General features: G+C 44.4%; 1 protein-coding gene across 2 annotated transcripts in view; it reads left to right on the top strand.

The window, feature by feature from the left end:
* RIC1 (RIC1 partner of RAB6A GEF complex) overlaps nt 1-18,363 on the top strand; it is a 70,513-nt gene that overhangs the window by 33,911 nt on the left and 18,239 nt on the right. For both annotated transcript variants that reach the window (XM_020810375.3, XM_020810376.3), the window contains exons 9-16: nt 2,640-2,784; nt 3,878-3,926; nt 4,542-4,694; nt 4,943-5,140; nt 6,074-6,112; nt 12,064-12,174; nt 13,367-13,456; nt 15,798-15,958. In XM_020810375.3, coding sequence (XP_020666034.3) covers nt 2,640-2,784; nt 3,878-3,926; nt 4,542-4,694; nt 4,943-5,140; nt 6,074-6,112; nt 12,064-12,174; nt 13,367-13,456; nt 15,798-15,958 — 946 coding nt within the window. The remainder of the gene's footprint in view (nt 1-2,639; nt 2,785-3,877; nt 3,927-4,541; nt 4,695-4,942; nt 5,141-6,073; nt 6,113-12,063; nt 12,175-13,366; nt 13,457-15,797; nt 15,959-18,363) is intronic.

The following is an 18,363-nucleotide window of genomic DNA, read 5'->3' as shown; positions in this document are numbered from 1 at the left end:
TTACGGGGATCCTAGTAGTATTGTAAGGTCTGAGCTACAGTATTTGAAGACTAGTATTACTAGTGCCATCTCCCAGTGAATTTCCGTGGCCAACCAAGGATCTGAACCCATGTTTCCTAGACTGTTACTCTGTCCACTACACTACTCTTGTCCTCCACATTTTAAATAGACCTCCCTTTCTAATACAAGGTTTACTCCTAAAAAACAGCAGGACTTTAAAATATGCTAAACTATCTAAAAAGGAAAAACTAAGTCATATTCTTGAAAACATTATCATACTATGCTTTATCCTAAAGCATAGAAGACATAAAAAAACCAAAAAGAAAACATAAAAGGGGGAAAAAGCTTCATAACAAATGAACAGGTGCCCATTTAAATCCACGAAATATATTAAAGTATTTGTCAGAATTAATATTTTTTGGTTTGGCACATAAACAGTAGCGTTGTTACTAAGTGAGGCTCATAGGCAGAGATTTGTCATCAAATGCTATGTAGTGCCATTTGTTTTTAATTCTTTTTTTTGGTGGCTTTTTATGTAAAGGGTTTGATTGACATAAAAAGGTGGGCCTCTCGCTCTTCTTGTTCTTCAGTCAGTTGGGCATTTTGCTCCTTTCCAAATGAACCACTGAAAACATTTCATCCACCACCACCCCTGCAAAGGTTTTGACTGGTTCTTCCTCTCCTTGCTAAAAAAGCATAAAGCCATCTAGCAACCAAGTAGAACAACAGTATTTGTTGTGATTACATGTTGCAATTGCATGAGTTCCTTCCAGTGGCCGAAATCCCATTGGTGTTAATTTACCTGAAAGGGAAATGGGGCTTTTAAAATTAAATTAAAGATATCTTCAGATGATGACATCATCTAGCTCAGTGGTTCTTAACCTTTGTTACTCGGATGTTTTTGAACTGCAACTCTCAGAAACCCCAGCCAGCACAGTTGGTGGTGAAGGCTTCTGGGAGTTGCAGTCCAAAACTCTTGAGTAACCCAAGGTTAAGAACCAGTGATCTAGCTTTCTCAGTATAAATTTGTGCCAACTGGTTTTCAGCTAATATCTTTATTTTACTTAGTAAATTCAAAAATTACCAGGAGATTATTGTGAAGTTATTTGATTGTAGAATATATGTACATTTTCTTTGCTTCCTTAGCTACGTGCACAAATTCATTGCTACTCAAAATCAGTACAGTGGAACATTGCAAATGATAGAACTATTTAAAAACTCTGACTGAAAAAAAAACCTAGTTGTTCAACATGCTCAGATCATTTCCTTTTACTGTTTATACAACATGAATAATGTCCTGATGGCAAATTTAGAGTATCTATTTTAATTGTATTTTAATTGTTTTATCTTTTTATTATATTTTAATTGTCGTAAACCACCCAGAGACCTTAGGGTAGAGTGGGTGGCCTATAAGTTAAATGAATGAATAAATAAATAAATAATGAGTTTATTTCTTTTTAAAAATGTACATGGAGTGGCTGATTGTTGGAAGAGAAAACTGTGCCTAACATAATTGGTTTTAGATCAAGCATATAATATGAAGTGGCCAATCTCATTATGCTCTCTACGGCAGCATGGTAACTAAAGACTGATCACATAAATCAAAGCTGCTTGGGGGTGGGGGGGAGCTATAAACTCTGCTCATGCTGTTCCAAGATCACTTACTAACCTGAAAGGAATTGTGGCATAGATCCAAAACTGTACTTGAACTGAGCCAAGAGCCTGCTGGTATCTTGTAATAAGATTTCTTCTATCTTTTGAAGAGCAGCCCCCCATGCACCATTACAAATGCTTTTTAAAAAATCTCCCTTTCAAAAGCAATTTCTCGTTGGGAAGGATTGTGAAACATGAAACAAGGCCCAAAGCATTATTTGGAGGTCTCTTTTCTCCCTTTGTTCTTTTGGTAACATTCTTCTGCTCTTGCTCAGCATCTGCCTCCCTGATACTTCTTGCAAATTGTTAACGTCTTGATTTATAAGGAGTAATTGAAACAGAAAATATTTTACAAAACTTGAATCCTTGCAGATTAGTTGTACTTTTACTGCTGCATTCCAGCATTTTTAAGTTATACTAGCCAAAAAATTGATATTTGAAACTGAATACGCCGTACACAATTCAGTCTAATACTGATGCTGGTCTAAAGCACTGAGGTTTTTCATTGGCTGTCTTTTGTCATCCCTGGGTTAAGGAATGGGCATGCACAGGCAGCCTGGAGGCCTTTTGGCAGGAATCAGGGCGGCCTGTTTGCTGACCCTGTGTATCTCCCTAGCCCTAACGCTCAGTGAAGCTACTTAATGTTGTGGAGAATGAATAGCTAATAGTTAGGCAGGAGGGGGTGACACTACAGCGATTTGAGAGACCTGCATCTCCAAATTGGCCTGATGACTCCTCGCACTGCCTGTATGCAGCCATCCCTACACGGAAGAAGGGGATCAGCTTCTGCTGAGCTGATAGAAGGATTCCGTATCTTAACTGCCTCTGCAATGGATGGCAATTGTGCTTTTGAGTATTAACAATCAAACAAGAATAATGCCCATCTTTAAAATCATTAAAGAATTAGGTGTGATTGTTCGATCTGCTTACCTAAAGTTTGTGTGTTGTTACTGATTTTATTTTTTTAAATCTTGGCTATTCAATAGATATTTGGAACAAAACAGGAGCTGTTAAACTAATCAGATGGTCTCCTGATAATTGTGTTGTGATGGTGACCTGGGAATATGGTGGTCTTTCCTTATGGAGCGTATTTGGTGCCCAGCTTATCTGTACCCTGGGAGGAGACTTTGCGTAAGTATTTCTTAGCAAATGCTGTGACTAAGAAGTTTAACAGAATGGCGCATCTCTTCTTCAACTGTTTATGTATGGTTGTTGTGGGTTTTTCGGGCTCTTTGGCCGTGTTCTGAAGGTTGTTCTTCCTAACATTTCACCAGTCTCTGTGGCCGGCATCTTCAGAGGACAGCACTCTGTTTTTGTATGCTTGGAATATTTTGTAACTGTTGGAATGGTTTCTGCAGGCTCATATGTTATTCAGAGTTTAACAAAAAACACCCTTTTTTTACTTTACTAGAAAAATGCTCATTATACTATGTTAAGATGTATTTGTTCCTTTAAAAAAACTCATGCACATTTTTAAAAGTATCCCTATCTGTCTCTTGACTGTGTCAGGCTTCTGAAAGGGATAATATCCCATTTATGTTTCAAAAATGTAGATCTCTTGGGCTTTTACTTGCTGCTTCTATTTTCTGGGTTTAGAAGAGAGCTGTATCAGTAGTTACAGGGATGCTTTGTTGTGGCCACACACCCAATACTTTGATTGCATTTGGGAAAATAATGTTCTGCATATAATAATCATCCTTCTAAAATCCTGATTGATCCAGAGAAATTTCTTGTTGCAAAAGCTCACCAGAGTTGTGTTCTTAGGGCAAGGGGTACAGTTGCATGCTTAGCTGCATATCCTGAAAAGAGATTAAGAAGTACTTTTTTTTTCAAAGGCAGACCTTTGCCTCCTGTTTATATCTTGGTCTAAAGGAAAGATTTGGAAATAGAGGGTAAAATGTTTCCTTGTCATTAGCATCCATTTCAGTTGTAGAGGTATCAGGCCTTCCCCAACAAACAGTTGTTCTGTTTATGATGGAGTTTTTCTCCTCAGCATCCTTTTATTAATCCTTCATTTCTCAGCATCACCTCAAAATCACTCTAGAAATATTTGTAGCTCTACAGAATGGCTGTGGGGGCACACAAGCAATAACAGCAGGCAGGGGGGAGATTGTCACCCTCTTAGTTTTGCTGAGTTCCACAGTTTGTCCAGCAGATTCCAGGTTTGGATCCAGCCCTTCTTAATACTGAGCATCTGATGTGTTGTGTCTTGTTTTTATTTTAGTTATCAATCAAATGGTACCAAAAAAGACCCTTTAAAGATCAACTCTATGGTAAGTACTCTCGAGTCTCCTTCCTTCCCTCCCTCCCCCCCCCACAGAGAGAGAGAGAGAGCATCTAACTTTTTTATTTAAGTAATTTCTGTTTTAACAGTTCTGTTATTTATAGTACATTTCAATTTTCAGATAAATTTTTAGTACTTAATTTCATCAGAGAATGGCATGTTAAGTGTATTTGTGTGCTGGGAAGAAATCCTGGTAAATGGCCAGCTTGGCACTGCCTTGAAAATGATTCCTCTAGCTAAAAAAGAAGAAGATACGGTTATATGATTGTTGGGAGTAGAATAATGGGTCAGCAGAGAAACTGCAAAATAGTGTTAATGTATTTATTGTTACTCTTATTGTTATCAATCTGTAGTTCCAAATATGTAGTATGAATACTTAGGCTGCCAGATAGCAATCTATAGTGACTAGAACATTTCAGCCAAAGGTAAATTCTTGGAGGCATCCAGTTTGTGGATGCATCCTGCCATTTGCACATTCAGACAGCACATTTCTGATAATGTTCTAATTTACACATGTATTTATTAACATTTGCTACAAAATGTTTCTCCTGTAATCTTTTCCTATACCTTATTGATAAAAAACAGTTTCAATTGTTTTTCCTAGAGTTGGGGATCAGAAGGTTATCATTTGTGGGTGATTGATGGAAATAGCTCTGCTAATTCAGTGACAAAAAGAAAGTGTGAAAATAAATCCCAACATGCTGGGATTTTGCAGTTTCAGTTCATCAAGAGTGCACTCGCAGTTAATCCTTGCATAGTAAGTATTCCTGAATCTTCATGTTTAATATATTATAGTTGAATCTTGGTGTTAATGCATTTTCAGTGTATGTTTGGCAAAAATAATTTTAAAAAGTAAATAAAAACACCGCTGTGCAAGGTCACCATCTTAAGGGTCAGAATTGAAACATACTACTTCAATATTTGAATTTGGTTTCCTCCATTTTAATTGAAACTGTATTTATAATTTTTACAGTTTGCTAAATTTATCTGATGATTTGTTTCCAGAGCAACCAGGAGCAGGTTCTCCTTCAGGGAGAAGATCGCTTGTACTTGAACTGTGGAGATGCCATCCAAGCGCAGAATCCTAGAAGTTTATCAGCACACTCTGAACATAAGACTGTCAGAAGCCAGTACTCAGATGGAAGCTTAGATTCTCAGGGTTTAAGCACTTTATTAGGGCACAGACATTGGCATGTTATACAGGTACTATTTCTTTTTAACAATTGAATATTTCTTTAATCTCATCCCAAAGGAGAGATTCTAAAAGGAGAGCCAGACAAAACCTATTTCTCAAGACCCACTTCTTAGCTGAGCTGAAGCTTTGAACTTTGGTCCCCCCATATCAGAATTTAATCCTCTGTCCAGCAATACCTGGTATTTCCTAGGAATCAAGAAATACCATACTTTAGAACCTTTAGACTGTGTAGCAACTTCCTAGTTGAAAATGAGCTCCTCTGTCAATTTAAGAAGAAGAATTTTCTTGTAAATCGTATTTTGTTAAAGATTTTGTGGTCTATATTTTTTGTTTATAACTGTGTAAACTATTGCCATTGTTGCAAGTGTGTCATAGGAGCCAATTGCCCGTTCAAAGCCATGAGTCTCTCCCCATTCAGATACAAAGACATGAAGTGTTTCAACTAAAAATGGAATTTCATGAATCACATAGAGCAGTGATACTTAATTCCAAATCAGATTGGCTAACATCATTAAACTCTGTTGGGCATCTATCTTAACTACTAAATAAATGCACTGACTTATACGAGTGTTGAATCCTCCTTTTCTGTTGAGAGGAAGGGCCTTTTGAATGTCATGCAAGAAATAGCTCACCCTCCTTGGAAAGGGAATTACACAAGGTGCCACAGCAGTTAACAAGTGGACCAAGGGTTTAACTACATGCTTCTCAGACAAACCATTTTAACAAACTTTCAAAGGTAAAAATCTGGGCTTAAAAAAACTCCACTGTACCTGCATTACAGACTTCAGTAAGTCAGAAATAGGAGGTAATAATTAAGTAGTAATGAAGCAAGTCTCTTACGAGAGGATTCCTGTTGATGTCTATGTAACACTGTTGGAAATGGAAGCTTACATTTGAAATCATGTAATTTTTAATAATTGAATGCCTTCTTATTTTTATAGATACACAGCATCTATTTGGAGATCAATTGGCCTATAAGGGTGAGTTGCTTTTTGTTTTTTCCAACTTCGGGCTATTTATTTATTTATTTATTTATTTATTTTATTTCTATCCCGCCTATCTGGTCATACTAGACCACTCTAGGCGGCTTACAATTAGAGCAACAATAAAATTATTAAAAACATTACAAATAGACAAAAATGGAAATCAAAGAATATAAAAGAAAAATCGTCAGGGATTATCTGTTGGGAAAGCCTGCCTATACATCAGTGTTTTCAATTGTTTCTTAAAAATGCCCAGCGAGGGAGCCGCGCGAATCTCAGGAGGTAAGTTGTTCCAGAGGCGAGGAGCCACCACCGAGAAGGCCCGATTTCTGGTCTTCTCCTTCCGGGCCTCTCTCGGCGTCAGGCTCCTCAGCCTCACCTCCTGGCTCGCACGGGTGACACGGGTAGATCTAGGTGGGAGAAGGCGTTCCACCAAATATTGAGGTCCTAAACCGTTTAGGGCTTTGTAAGTAAGCATCAACACTTTGAAGTCGATGCGGAATTGGATGGGCAGCCAATGCAATGCGGCCAGAGTGGGCGAGATATGTTGGTATCTTCTCACTCCACTGAGTAATCTGGCCGCAGCATTCTGCACCACCTGTAGTTTCCGCAGCAGCCTCAAAGGTAGCCCCACGTAGAGTGCATTGCAGTGGTCTAATCTTGAGATTACAAGCGCATGTACCAAAGTGTTGAGAGCCCCCACATCAAGGTAGGGTCGCAGCTGGGCTATCCGCCGAAGATGGAAAAATGCGGTGCGGACCACGGACGCCACCTGGGTTTCCATAGTAAGCGCCGGGTCCAGATGAATCCCCAAGCTGCGAACTCCATCCCTGGCAGGCAGGGTCACTCCCCCAAAAATGAGGGAGTTTCCCAAATCCCCAACTGTGGGAGCGCCCACCCTCAGTACCTCCGTCTTGTCCGGGTTTAGCCTCAGCCCATTCTCCTGCATCCATTCCCGAACGGTCTCCAGGCAGCGCTGAAGGGACAGAACGGCATCTCCTGTAGTTGGAGAAAAGGAGATGTAGAGCTGCGTGTCATCCGCATATTGATGGCACAGGGCTCCACACCCCCTGATGACCCTCCCCAGCGGCCTCATATAGATGTTAAACAGCATTGGGGAGATGATCGACCCCTGTGGAACCCCACAATTGAGGCTCCACGGGGCCGAGACATTCTCCCCAAGCTGTACTCTCTGGGGACGGTCCTCCAAGAAGGAACGGAGCCAGGCAAATGCCCGGCCACCTATTCCCAACTCGGTGAGCCTCCCCAGGAGGATACCGTGGTCGATGGTATCGAAGGCCGCTGAGATATCGAGGAGGACCAGCAGAGACATTTTGCCTCTGTCGGCCTCCCTCAACAGGTCATCACACAGGGCGACCAATGCCGTCTCTGTTCCATGGCGCGGCCTGAAGCCCGATTGGAATGGATCCAGGGCATCTGTGTCATCCAGGAACGCCTGAAGCTGATCGGCCACCACCCTCTCGACTACCTTGCTTAAGAAAGAAACATTGGCGACGGGCCTATAATTGCCAATTTCGTCCGCCGCCAAACTAGGTTTCTTTCTTATGGGCCTAATGAGTGTATCCTTGAGGGCAGAGGGAAATCTGCCCTCAAGGAAAGACCCATTAATTATTACAGTAGCCCATTCCGTTGTTGAAGGCCTGGCTGCCTTGATTAGCCAGGCCGGGCAAGGGTCCAAAGAGGAGGTGGAAGCACGGCAGCGATCAAGCGTCCTGGCCACAGTGTCGGGCGAAACAGGCTGAAAGGAGTCAAAAATCACCGGACAAGATGGAGCGCTGGACATCTCAGCTCGACTCACTGTATTCAAAAAAGGGGAGAGGTCCCGGCGGATGGCCTCCACTTTAGATTTAAAAAATGCTGCAAATTGGTCCGGTGTAAAACTAGGGGGAGGCCTATCACCCGGGCCAATTCCGGATAGGTCACGTACTATACGGAATAATTCCGCCTGCTGATTAGACGCCTCGCTTATCCGGTTAGCGAGGTATGTTCGACTGGCAGCCTTTACCTTGGCCTGGTAAAGGTTAGTAGCGACCTTAACAGCTATGCGATTAAAAACCGTCGGGTCCTTTCTCCATTTGCGCTCTAGCCGTCTCCTGACCCGCTTCGACATCCGGAGATCCTGGTTAAACCAGGGCGCCGGGCGATCTCTGCGGCTGAGAGGGCGTTTAGGCGCGATCGTGTCTACGGCACTAGCCGCGGCTGTGAACCAGGCGTCAACCAGAGCCTCGACAGGAGCGCCAGCCAGGTCAGCCGTAACACCTCTCATGGCATCCTGGAATCCAATCGGATCCAGTAGCCTTCGAGGGCGGACCATAACAATAGGTCCCTGCTCCCTGCGAGGGGGGAGAGCCATCTTGATGGTACACTTTATTAGGTGGTGATCCGACCATGACAAGGGGACCGACTCGAGGTCAGTCACCATCGGACCACTCTCGCTCCCATTGGTGGAAAAGACCAGGTCTAATGTGTGGCCGCCCACGTGTGTAGGGCCGTTGACATGCTGGGACATGTTCAAGAAGGCCATGGTCTCCAAGAACTCAAGAGCTGGTCCGGACGTTTCTGCCCCCGCATGCACGTTGAAGTCCCCCAGGACTAGTAGCCTCGGGGAACCCAGCAGTGCCGCGGAGACAAAGTCCACCAGCTCCGGTAGGGAAATGGCTGGGTCGCGGGGAGCACGGTAACCCAGCAAGATCCCAATACCGTCCCTGGCCCCAATCCACACGTGGCGAGCCTCAAGACCCGGCTTTACCACCGAGGAGCGCCTAACCACCTCCAAGGTGGACTTATAGAGGATGGCTACTCCCCCTCCCCGTCCCTCCAGTCTACCCTGGTGTTGGACAGCATAACCAGGCGGACAAATAAGAGCTAGGGGGGGACCCCCCTCTCCGCCAATCCATGTTTCCGTTATGCAGGCCAGGTCTGCATCTTCCTCCAAGATAAGATCATAAATCAGTTGGGTTTTATTAGATACAGACCTGGCGTTCAACAACACCAGGCGTAGAGTAGAGGGCCGGCTGGTCTGGCTACCTCGATATTGGGGGTTGGTTTCCGTCTCAGAACAAGGAACAGCCTGTAAACATCTGTTCATAGTTCTTCTGACACGAGTAGGGACGGATCCAACGCCATATCGCCCTCTACCCGTAATCACAGTGATGTTTTGTGGCCCCTCGCTGGGAGGGCAGGCACCCCATTCCATGACGAGAAGAGAAATAAAAAGAAAAGGGGAAAGAAAAAACTAATAACTTAATTCAAATATACAAAAAAGGATAGTACAATAAAAAGCTAAAGTAAGTACATCAATAAAAACATATAAACCAGCAGTACCAAACTTAATAATAATTAAATTAAGTTAAACAAAAATAGTAACTTAAAAAATAAATACTAATGAGAAAAAATCACAATAGCTATCCCCCACATATATTAAAATTGGACTTAATGCTATTAAGTCAGATGTTCTTCGTGCAAAAAGGAATAGCAGCAGCAACAGCGGTGACGGGGACCAGGCGAGAGATGAAATTTGCGCCACCATTTCCTCCTACGGGAAACGTCTCTCACTCAGTGAGCTGTAGGGGCTGATGTTCTTCGGCTCCCCTGGGTGCAGGCACGCTGGTCTGGTGGGACCCTAGAAGCAGCACTGACTTAAAAGCCTTCTTACCCCTTGAGCCAGGTGGCTGATGTTGGAAAGGGGGAGGCAGCCAGAAGCAACAGGGCCCAATCCTGCAGAGCAGAGGAAGACCTAGCCGGCTCTCTTGACAAAAAAGGCTGGCAGCTACTCAGCTACAAACCCACTGTCTCTCACTCAGTGAGCTGTAGGGGCTGATGTTCTTCGGCTCCCCTGGGTGCAGGCACGCTGGTCTGGTGGGACCCTAGAAGCAGCACTGACTTAAAAGCCTTCTTACCCCTTGAGCCAGGTGGCTGATGTTGGAAAGGGGGAGGCAGCCAGAAGCAACAGGGCCCAATCCTGCAGAGCAGAGGAAGACCTAGCCGGCTCTCTTGACAAAAAAAAAGGCTGGCAGCTACTCAACTACAAACCCACTGTCTCTCACTCAGTGAGCTGTAGAGGCTGATGTTCTTCGGCTCCCCTGGGCGCAGGCACGCTGGTCTGGTGGGACCCTAGAAGCAGCACTGACTTAAAAGCCTTCTTACCCCTTGAGCCAGGTGGCTGATGTTGGAAAGGGGGAGGCAGCCAGAAGCAACAGGGCCCAATCCTGCAGTGCAGAGGAAGACCTAGCCGGCTCTCTTGGCAAAAAAGGCTGGCAGCTACTCAACTACAAACCCACTGTCTCTCACTCAGTGAGCTGTAGGGGCTGATGTTCTTCGGCTCCCCTGGGCGCAGGCACGCTGGTCTGGTGGGACCCTAGAAGCAGCACTGACTTAAAAGCCTTCTTACCCCTTGAGCCAGGTGGCTGATGTTGGAAAGGGGGAGGCAGCCAGAAGCAACAGGGCCCAATCCTGCAGAGCAGAGGAAGACCTAGCTGGCTCTCTTGACAAAAAAAAGGCTGGCAGCTACTCAACTACAAACCCACTGTCTCTCACTCAGTGAGCTGTAGAGGCTGATGTTCTTCGGCTCCCCTGGGCGCAGGCACGCTGGTCTGGTGGGACCCTAGAAGCAGCACTGACTTAAAAGCCTTCTTACCCCTTGAGCCAGGTGGCTGATGTTGGAAAGGGGGAGGCAGCCAGAAGCAACAGGGCCCAATCCTGCAGAGCAGAGGAAGACCTAGCCGGCTCTCTTGACAAAAAAAAGGCTGGCAGCTACTCAACTACAAACCCACTGTCTCTCGCTCAGTGAGCTGTAGGGGCTGATGTTCTTCGGCTCCCCTGGGTGCAGGCACGCTGGTCTGGTGGGACCCTAGAAGCAGCACTGACTTAAAAGCCTTCTTACCCCTTGAGCCAGGTGGCTGATGTTGGAAAGGGGGAGGCAGCCAGAAGCAACAGGGCCCAATCCTGCAGAGCAGAGGAAGACCTAGCCGGCTCTCTTGACAAAAAAAAGGCTGGCAGCTACTCAACTACAAACCCACTGTCTCTCACTCAGTGAGCTGTAGAGGCTGATGTTCTTCGGCTCCCCTGGGCGCAGGCACGCTGGTCTGGTGGGACCCTAGAAGCAGCACTGACTTAAAAGCCTTCTTACCCCTTGAGCCAGGTGGCTGATGTTGGAAAGGGGGAGGCAGCCAGAAGCAACAGGGCCCAATCCTGCAGAGCAGGGGAAGACCTAGCCGGCTCTCTTGACAAAAAAAAAGGCTGGCAGCTACTCAACTACAAACCCACTGTCTCTCACTCAGTGAGCTGTAGGGGCTGATGTTCTTCGGCTCCCCTGGGCGCAGGCACGCTATACAGTGGTACCTCGATTTACAAACTTAATCTGTATTGGAATGGCGTTCGTACATCAAAAAGTTCGTAAGTCGAGGCAAACCTTTTCATAGGAATGCATTGAAAACTATTTAATCCGTATCTGCTGTTTTTCGTTCGTATGTCGAGGTGCTGTTCGTAGGTAGAGGCATTAGTTCCCATAGGAACTAATGCAAAGCTAGTTAATCCGTACTCTACCACTAGGGGGAGATTTTTTCTTCTTCTTCTTTTGACCTAAGGTGAACTTAGGTCAAAAAAGGGCAGGGAAGTTTTCTTTTCTTTTTCTTTTTTGGTTAGTAAGTCGAGGCTCCGTTTGCAGGTCGAAGCAACTTTTTGCAAACGGAGCTGTTCATAACTCAAATCGTTCACAAGTAAGGACGTTCGTAAGTCAAGGTACCACTGTATCTACATGTAAACATTAAATTTTACATTCGGGGCTCAGACTGGAATAAATTAGGAAGCCTCAGCTTTTGGAAATATAATTTGTATTAATTAAGCATAGTAGAAACTATACAGATGTGTCATTCTTGTCAGGCATTCTGACACATTGCACTTGTTTTTTTCCCCCCTCTCATGAGCAGTACTCGGCCATTGATAAAATGGGGCAGAATGTAGCTGTGGTTGGCAAGTTTGGTTTTGCGCATTACTCTTTGCTTTCTAAAAAATGGAAACTGTTTGGAAACATAACGCAGGTGAGTACTTCTACTTTGTAAGAGAAGAAATAGAGTAACATTTGAATAATATTTTTACTGATGTGTATATTGAAGATAATGTTTATACTGAAGATAATTGCAGTCTCTTGTATGTAATTGGGTTTGTTCAAGTTTGGGGTGCTTAAAATTGTGCAAAAATGACAAAAGATATTAGTTGCTTTCAGATGTTTGGGGCTAGCTGCAAGGATTTCATTAATTTATTTGATTTATATTACACAATTCTCACTTAACTGCTCACACTGAGATTTTTAAAAAGATACAAAAATACCCTCAATAAATTAAAACATTAAAACAAAATTAACAGTATTAAAACAAAACTGTAATACTAAAACACAATTCAGCACTTACAAGTTAAAAGGTCCAATCCTGAGCTTGGTGTCAGAAGCTTATGTCTTGGTATGTGTTATCTTAGGACAGAAGGAGAACAGGGATATGGCTGTCAGAAGTTGGATTTGCAGTTTTATATTTTAAACAAGAACAAAACCAGTAGAAGACATGTTTATTCTGGACACAGTTGTCCCTTTGGCCATAAACTGGTGGGGGTGGTTGGGTAAATTTTAAATGTTAAACAGAGAATGCAGGGAAAGCGGTGTCCCCCTCTCCCACTTCACTGCGACACATTGCTGTTTTAAGCTCTTCCCTAGGGGAGTGTACTTTTTCTCTCCTCCTTAACCTGCCTCATTTAGTGTTTTAAAAAATGAAATACTCGGTCAGTCTTGCTTCATAAGCAAAGAGAAGCATCCAGTTGAGCTTTCAGCAGGGCAACATTACGCTCCCTATTTACTGTAGATGTAGTGGGTGACATCCACAGTAAAAAGGGACAGGGTTTATATACTATTGGCTCAGTGAAAGAGCCAATAGTATATAAACTCTGTTAGACTGAGATGAGAACTCTCCACTTTATTTCCTTGTTTTGTTATGGTATAAACATCTGCATGAAGTTGAATTGTGAAAGAAACAGGAAAGTGAGTCTCCTAATGGTTATCTCCCTAATATTCTACATATTGCACAGCTTTGTGTTACAGCTTTCCAGATGGTAAACAGAATACTGTAATTACCGATAGTTTAGAAATACATTTCCAAGTATTACATACTCTGTTTAATGTTTATGCACAAGCTACTGGATTTATTCAGAAGCAGATTTAACCTTGCCCCCCTTTTTTCCTTCTAGGAACAAAATATGACTGTGACAGGTGGCTTAGCATGGTGGAATGATTTCATAGTCATTGCTTGTTATAACTTAAGTGACCATCAAGAAGAGGTAAGCTGAGCAGTTCTTTTTCATTGTCATTAGAAAAGTATGCTAGGAGCAATCCCTTATGCCCTTTAATTTAAGAAAAATTTTTAAAAATATATATTCTGACACTTCCACAGAAACACTTTCTGTTAACTTGAGATTGTTATTTATCAATCACCCATTTCATATTTCTGTACAGCTTTGTGAATGGTCACATAGCATGTGTACAAGGAAGCTAATTTTGACTAGACTGTATGCACTGGAAGCCTGTATGACAGCTGGTGTGTATAATATGATTCAAGCAAGCCTTTCTCCATTGTCTTACATACTCCCATATCTTATTGAATGGAAGAATTTAACACTTTAATTAATCACATCTGATTATACAAATAATGGGCCCTGTCTGATATTTTCAGGAAGACTTAAGAAATCTAACCAAAACGTCTGCAAGCAGTTTAAATGGCTGTGGACTTTCTCTTTTGTTCTGAAGAAATTGTTGAAGAATATGGATAATACCATGCTCATAATGTCTAGGATCCTTTTTTTCAAAGAAAAAAATGTTATTCTGTCACTAGCATATATGGATTAAAAATTGTTGTAGTTTGCCTTCTGAAATCCTTACTCATGACTAGAGGGTTCTCTATATTGTTGGTCAATCAGGCTGACCACATGGCAGGAGCTCCTAACATGCAATGTTAAAAAGTCTTCTCCATTATCAGTCAGTGACCTATGAGATTGAGGGAATAGTTTCTCCCTTCAAATGTCCATTGACCATAGAAGTAGAATGATACGTGGAGAGTTCTGTGAACACTTTACTTTCTAGAACAGAGGTCCCCAACCCCTGGTCCTGGAGTCAGACCGGACCGTGGAGAGAGACCTGCCATCCCCGCATGCACTCCCCACCGCACAGCCTGTTTGCACCTGCACACAAATGAGTGCATGCCTGCATGAACACTGTGCCACCATTTGCACATGTGCACGAGTGCGCGCACACCCGCACAAGCGCTGCCACCCTTTGCATGAGCATGGGGGGGGGCGCCTTCCCCAGCCGGTCTGCGGGGCTAAAAAGGTTGGGGACCGCTGCTCTAGAAACAACTGTTGCAGGTAAATAATGGCAACCTGCAGAGTGGGAAATTGACAGGAAGCTACTGTGTGTGCCACAGGCTTGTGCCCAAATCCACAGAGAACAAGCTTCAGATTGTTTGTGCACATTTGAGAAGACTATATTGATGCCCCATCCAGAAATTGACTTGTATCCCCAGAGATAGTCTAAGGATTCCATTATGTTATGCTATTAAAAATGTATTAACTGGAGGTATAAAGAAGTTCTTAAAACATTTGTACACTAGGTTTTAACAGAGTGTAGAATGAGGAAGATTAAAAAACTTGATGGTTGAAATCCAGCATTAAGTTGCAACTAGAGTAAGCCCTGAATCAGTGGAACTTCCATAGGTGTTAACTTTCCTGATCCCCACTGGTTCAGTGGATCTATTCTAGTTGTGACTTAACCACAGTAAGCAACAAGATTTTAGCCAATGTGTACTTAGTAAAAGACAGTTGCAAACAAAGATGAGTCTAAGAAGAGCTTTTATGTTAGCCCGTTTTAACATTTTTCCTTCGGCCACCCATGCCGGTTGATTTCTCAACATCCCTCGTGAAAAAAGACTTTGTTTCTTTTGCTTAGAGACGCCTGACACCCTGGCTCATATACTGTTTCAATGCCCTGCTCATCACCACCTCCGAAATTTTTTCCTTGAACCTTGGATCTCTTATTTTTTCAATTCTTTTGAGTCAACTCTTTCCATTTTCATGAGCGATGAATGTAATGCCCTGACTGCTGCTGTTGCAGGTTTCTTAACTGCAATTCTGAAATTGTCCCCTGCTTCTCTGTTCTAATTTATGAAATTTGTGCAATTTTACTTTTCCTATTTTGCCTGAGTTGCTTGTGTTGTTGTAACTTGTAAATGCCATTAAAAGTTTCAGAACACACACACACATAGGAAGGGACCCAGTCAATTTCTCAAAAAACTCTGTGCAGAAAATTATGGAAAGCAGAGTTTAATTTATCCAGCCCATGAAGTAAAAGAGGTAAAATATTAAAAGCTGGAGTAGGGAAGAGAAACATAAATTTCTGTTAAAGTCTTCAGTAGATGAAAAATGGAATAGTGACGAAAATTCCAGATTATAGTTGCTTGGGCATGTAGAGTTTGGGAAGACCCCAGGCACTACTGACAAGACTCTAAATAAGGTTGTTTAGCAAATTTCTTTTGATTTGATTTATTTTTATTCATCTGTTTTTATTACAGATTTATGGTCAGTTATGTTCAGTTACTAATATTGTTTCTATATTTGATCTTCTTTCCAGTTAAGGGTCTATTTGAGAACAGCAAATCTAGACAATGCATTTGCCCATATCACCAAAGTACAGGCAGAAACATTGTTACTCAGTGTCTTTCGGGACATCGTAATTTTGTTCAGAGCAGACTGTTCTATTTGCCTTTATAGTATTAAAAGAAAATCTGATGGGTGAGTATAGTATGAGCCTGTTACTTTATAACCTTTCTTCTTTTCAAGTTGCCATTTGTGTCTATATTTCACTGGGAAGAGTGAGTTTAAAATGTGGCACCTTTTCTGCAACAATCTGTGGAGAACAGACAATTTTTATAAGATTATTTGGATGCCATGGGTGACAGCCAGTAATATTCAAGCAGGTGTCCAGTGTGAACTCAGTTTCTTCTCCTCTCTCCTGCATCCCCATGCTCTCTGATCTGATTCTAGAGTTTTCCCAGCCCTGGGTAGCATTTTGAGAGGCATGTGATGGCAGCTGAGGCTGGAAAACATGTTAAAACAGCAGTGTTTATTCCACCAGCAAATAATCACACTTGGAGATGACTGTACTTGGTGTCTGTACGCTACAGTTTCTATCATTATGTCCCACACATAGGTGTGTAGTTTCTTAACTGAGGGGTCTCAAGGACTCGGACCTTCCAGATAGGGCTTTGTATTTATTTATTTCCTTCGCTTATCCCAGCTCCTGCCAACCTAGCCGTTCGAAAGCATGCAAATGCGAGTAGATAAATAGGGACCACCTCGGTGGGAAGGTAACAGCATTCTGTGTCTAAGTCGCACTGGCCATGTGACCACGGAAGATTGTCTTCGGACAAAACGCTGGCTCTATGGCTTGGAAACGGGATGAGCACCACCCCCTAGAGTCGAACACGACTGGACAAAAATTGTCAAGGGGAACCTTTACCTTTACCTATTTCCTTCTGTTCATACAGAAATGTCAAAATAAGATATTCACTATTGATTACATTTAAACCTACTGTTCAGTTCTTTTCTCTGTCAGGAAATAATTGCCTAAAATGCTTACAGCATTGGTAGTGGTGGTGGTATGCAGAATAACATTTTATTACTTATAACTTTATTACTTATTACTTTTATTACTTTTGGTAGCGTGGGCGGCATATACCGTATTTTTTGCACCATAAGACGCACTTTTCCCCCTCCAAAATGTGGGTGGGGAAGTCAGTGCGTCTAATGGTGTGAATGCAGCAATTTCGTCGCTGCTGGCCCTGTGGGGGGGAGCGTTGCAAGGGTCCGGGTGAGCCTTCCAGGACCCTTGCGAGGCTCCCCCCCCCCACGGGGCCAGCACCGGCGAAATCGCCAGCTTCCAGGTGGGGGGAACGTCGCAAGGGTCCTGGAAGCTCACTCAGATCCTTGCGACACTCCTCCCACCCACGCACGGGCCAGCACTGGCAAAATCGCCAGGTTCTGGGAGTGTTTTGAGGCTTCCCAAGCCTCAAAACACTCCCAGAAGCTGGCGATTTTACCCCCCCTGGCCCCATGGGGGGTGGGGGAGCATGGCAAGGGTCCAAGGGAGCCTCCCATGACCCTTGCCACCCTCCCCCCACACCCCCATGGGGCCAGCCCTGGCGAAATTGCCAGGTTCTGGGAGTGTTTGGAAGCTTGATAAGCCTCCAAACACTCTCAGAAGCTGGCGATTTTAAACCCCCCCAGCTCCGTGGGGGGTGGGGGGAGGGTGGCAAGGGTCCAAGGGAGCCTCCCTTGGACCCTTGCCACCCTCCCCCACCCCCCCACGGGGCCAGCCCTGGCGAAATCGCCAGGTTCTGGGAGTGTTTGGAAGCTTGATAAGCCTCCAAACATTCTCAGAAGCTGGTGATTTTAACCCCCCCCGGCTCCGTAGGGGGTGGGGGGAGGGTGGCAAGGGTCCAAGGGAGCCTCCCTTGGACCCTTGCCACCCTCCCCCCACCCCACCCCCCTGGGCCAGGGGGGTAAAATCACCAGCTTCTGGGAGTGTTTGGAGGCTCCCCAAGCCTCCAGACACTCCCAGAAGCTGGCGATTTTACCCCCCCTGGCCCCATGTATGGGTGGGGGAGCGTGGCAAGGGTCCAAGGGAGCCTCCCAGGACCCTTGCCAGGCTCCCCCCACCCCCTCCACGGGGACAGCGGGGGCAAAATCGGGAGCTTCCAGGACCTTTTCTGAGCCTGGAAAGGCTCAGAAAAGGTACTGGAAGCTGCCTATTTTGCCCGCTCTGTCGCCCGGGGGAGGCAGGGTGAGTCTCCAAAGGGTCCTAGCGTGTGTTCTAGGACCCTTTGGAGACTCACCCTGCCTCCCCCGGGGGCCAGAAGGGGCAAAATCACCACCTTCTGGGGCTCTTTTGAGGCTTGGGCAGACCCTAGGACTCTTTGGAAACTGACCCTGCCTCCCCTGGGGGCCAGAGGGGATGAAATCGCCACCTTTGGGGGCTCTTCTGAGGTTTGGGAAACTTCAGAAGAGCCCCAGAAGGTGGCGATTTCACCCCCTCTGGCCCCCGAGGGAGGCAGGGGGAGGCTCCAAAGGGTCCTGGAACACACCCTAGGACCCTAGGGTGTGTTCCATAAGATGGACCTCTCCATAAGGCTCACCAA

Source organism: Pogona vitticeps, chromosome 2, assembly GCF_051106095.1.
Source record: "Pogona vitticeps strain Pit_001003342236 chromosome 2, PviZW2.1, whole genome shotgun sequence".
Classification (NCBI taxonomy): domain Eukaryota; kingdom Metazoa; phylum Chordata; class Lepidosauria; order Squamata; family Agamidae; genus Pogona; species Pogona vitticeps.
This window is presented reverse-complemented; position numbering and strand designations above follow the sequence as displayed.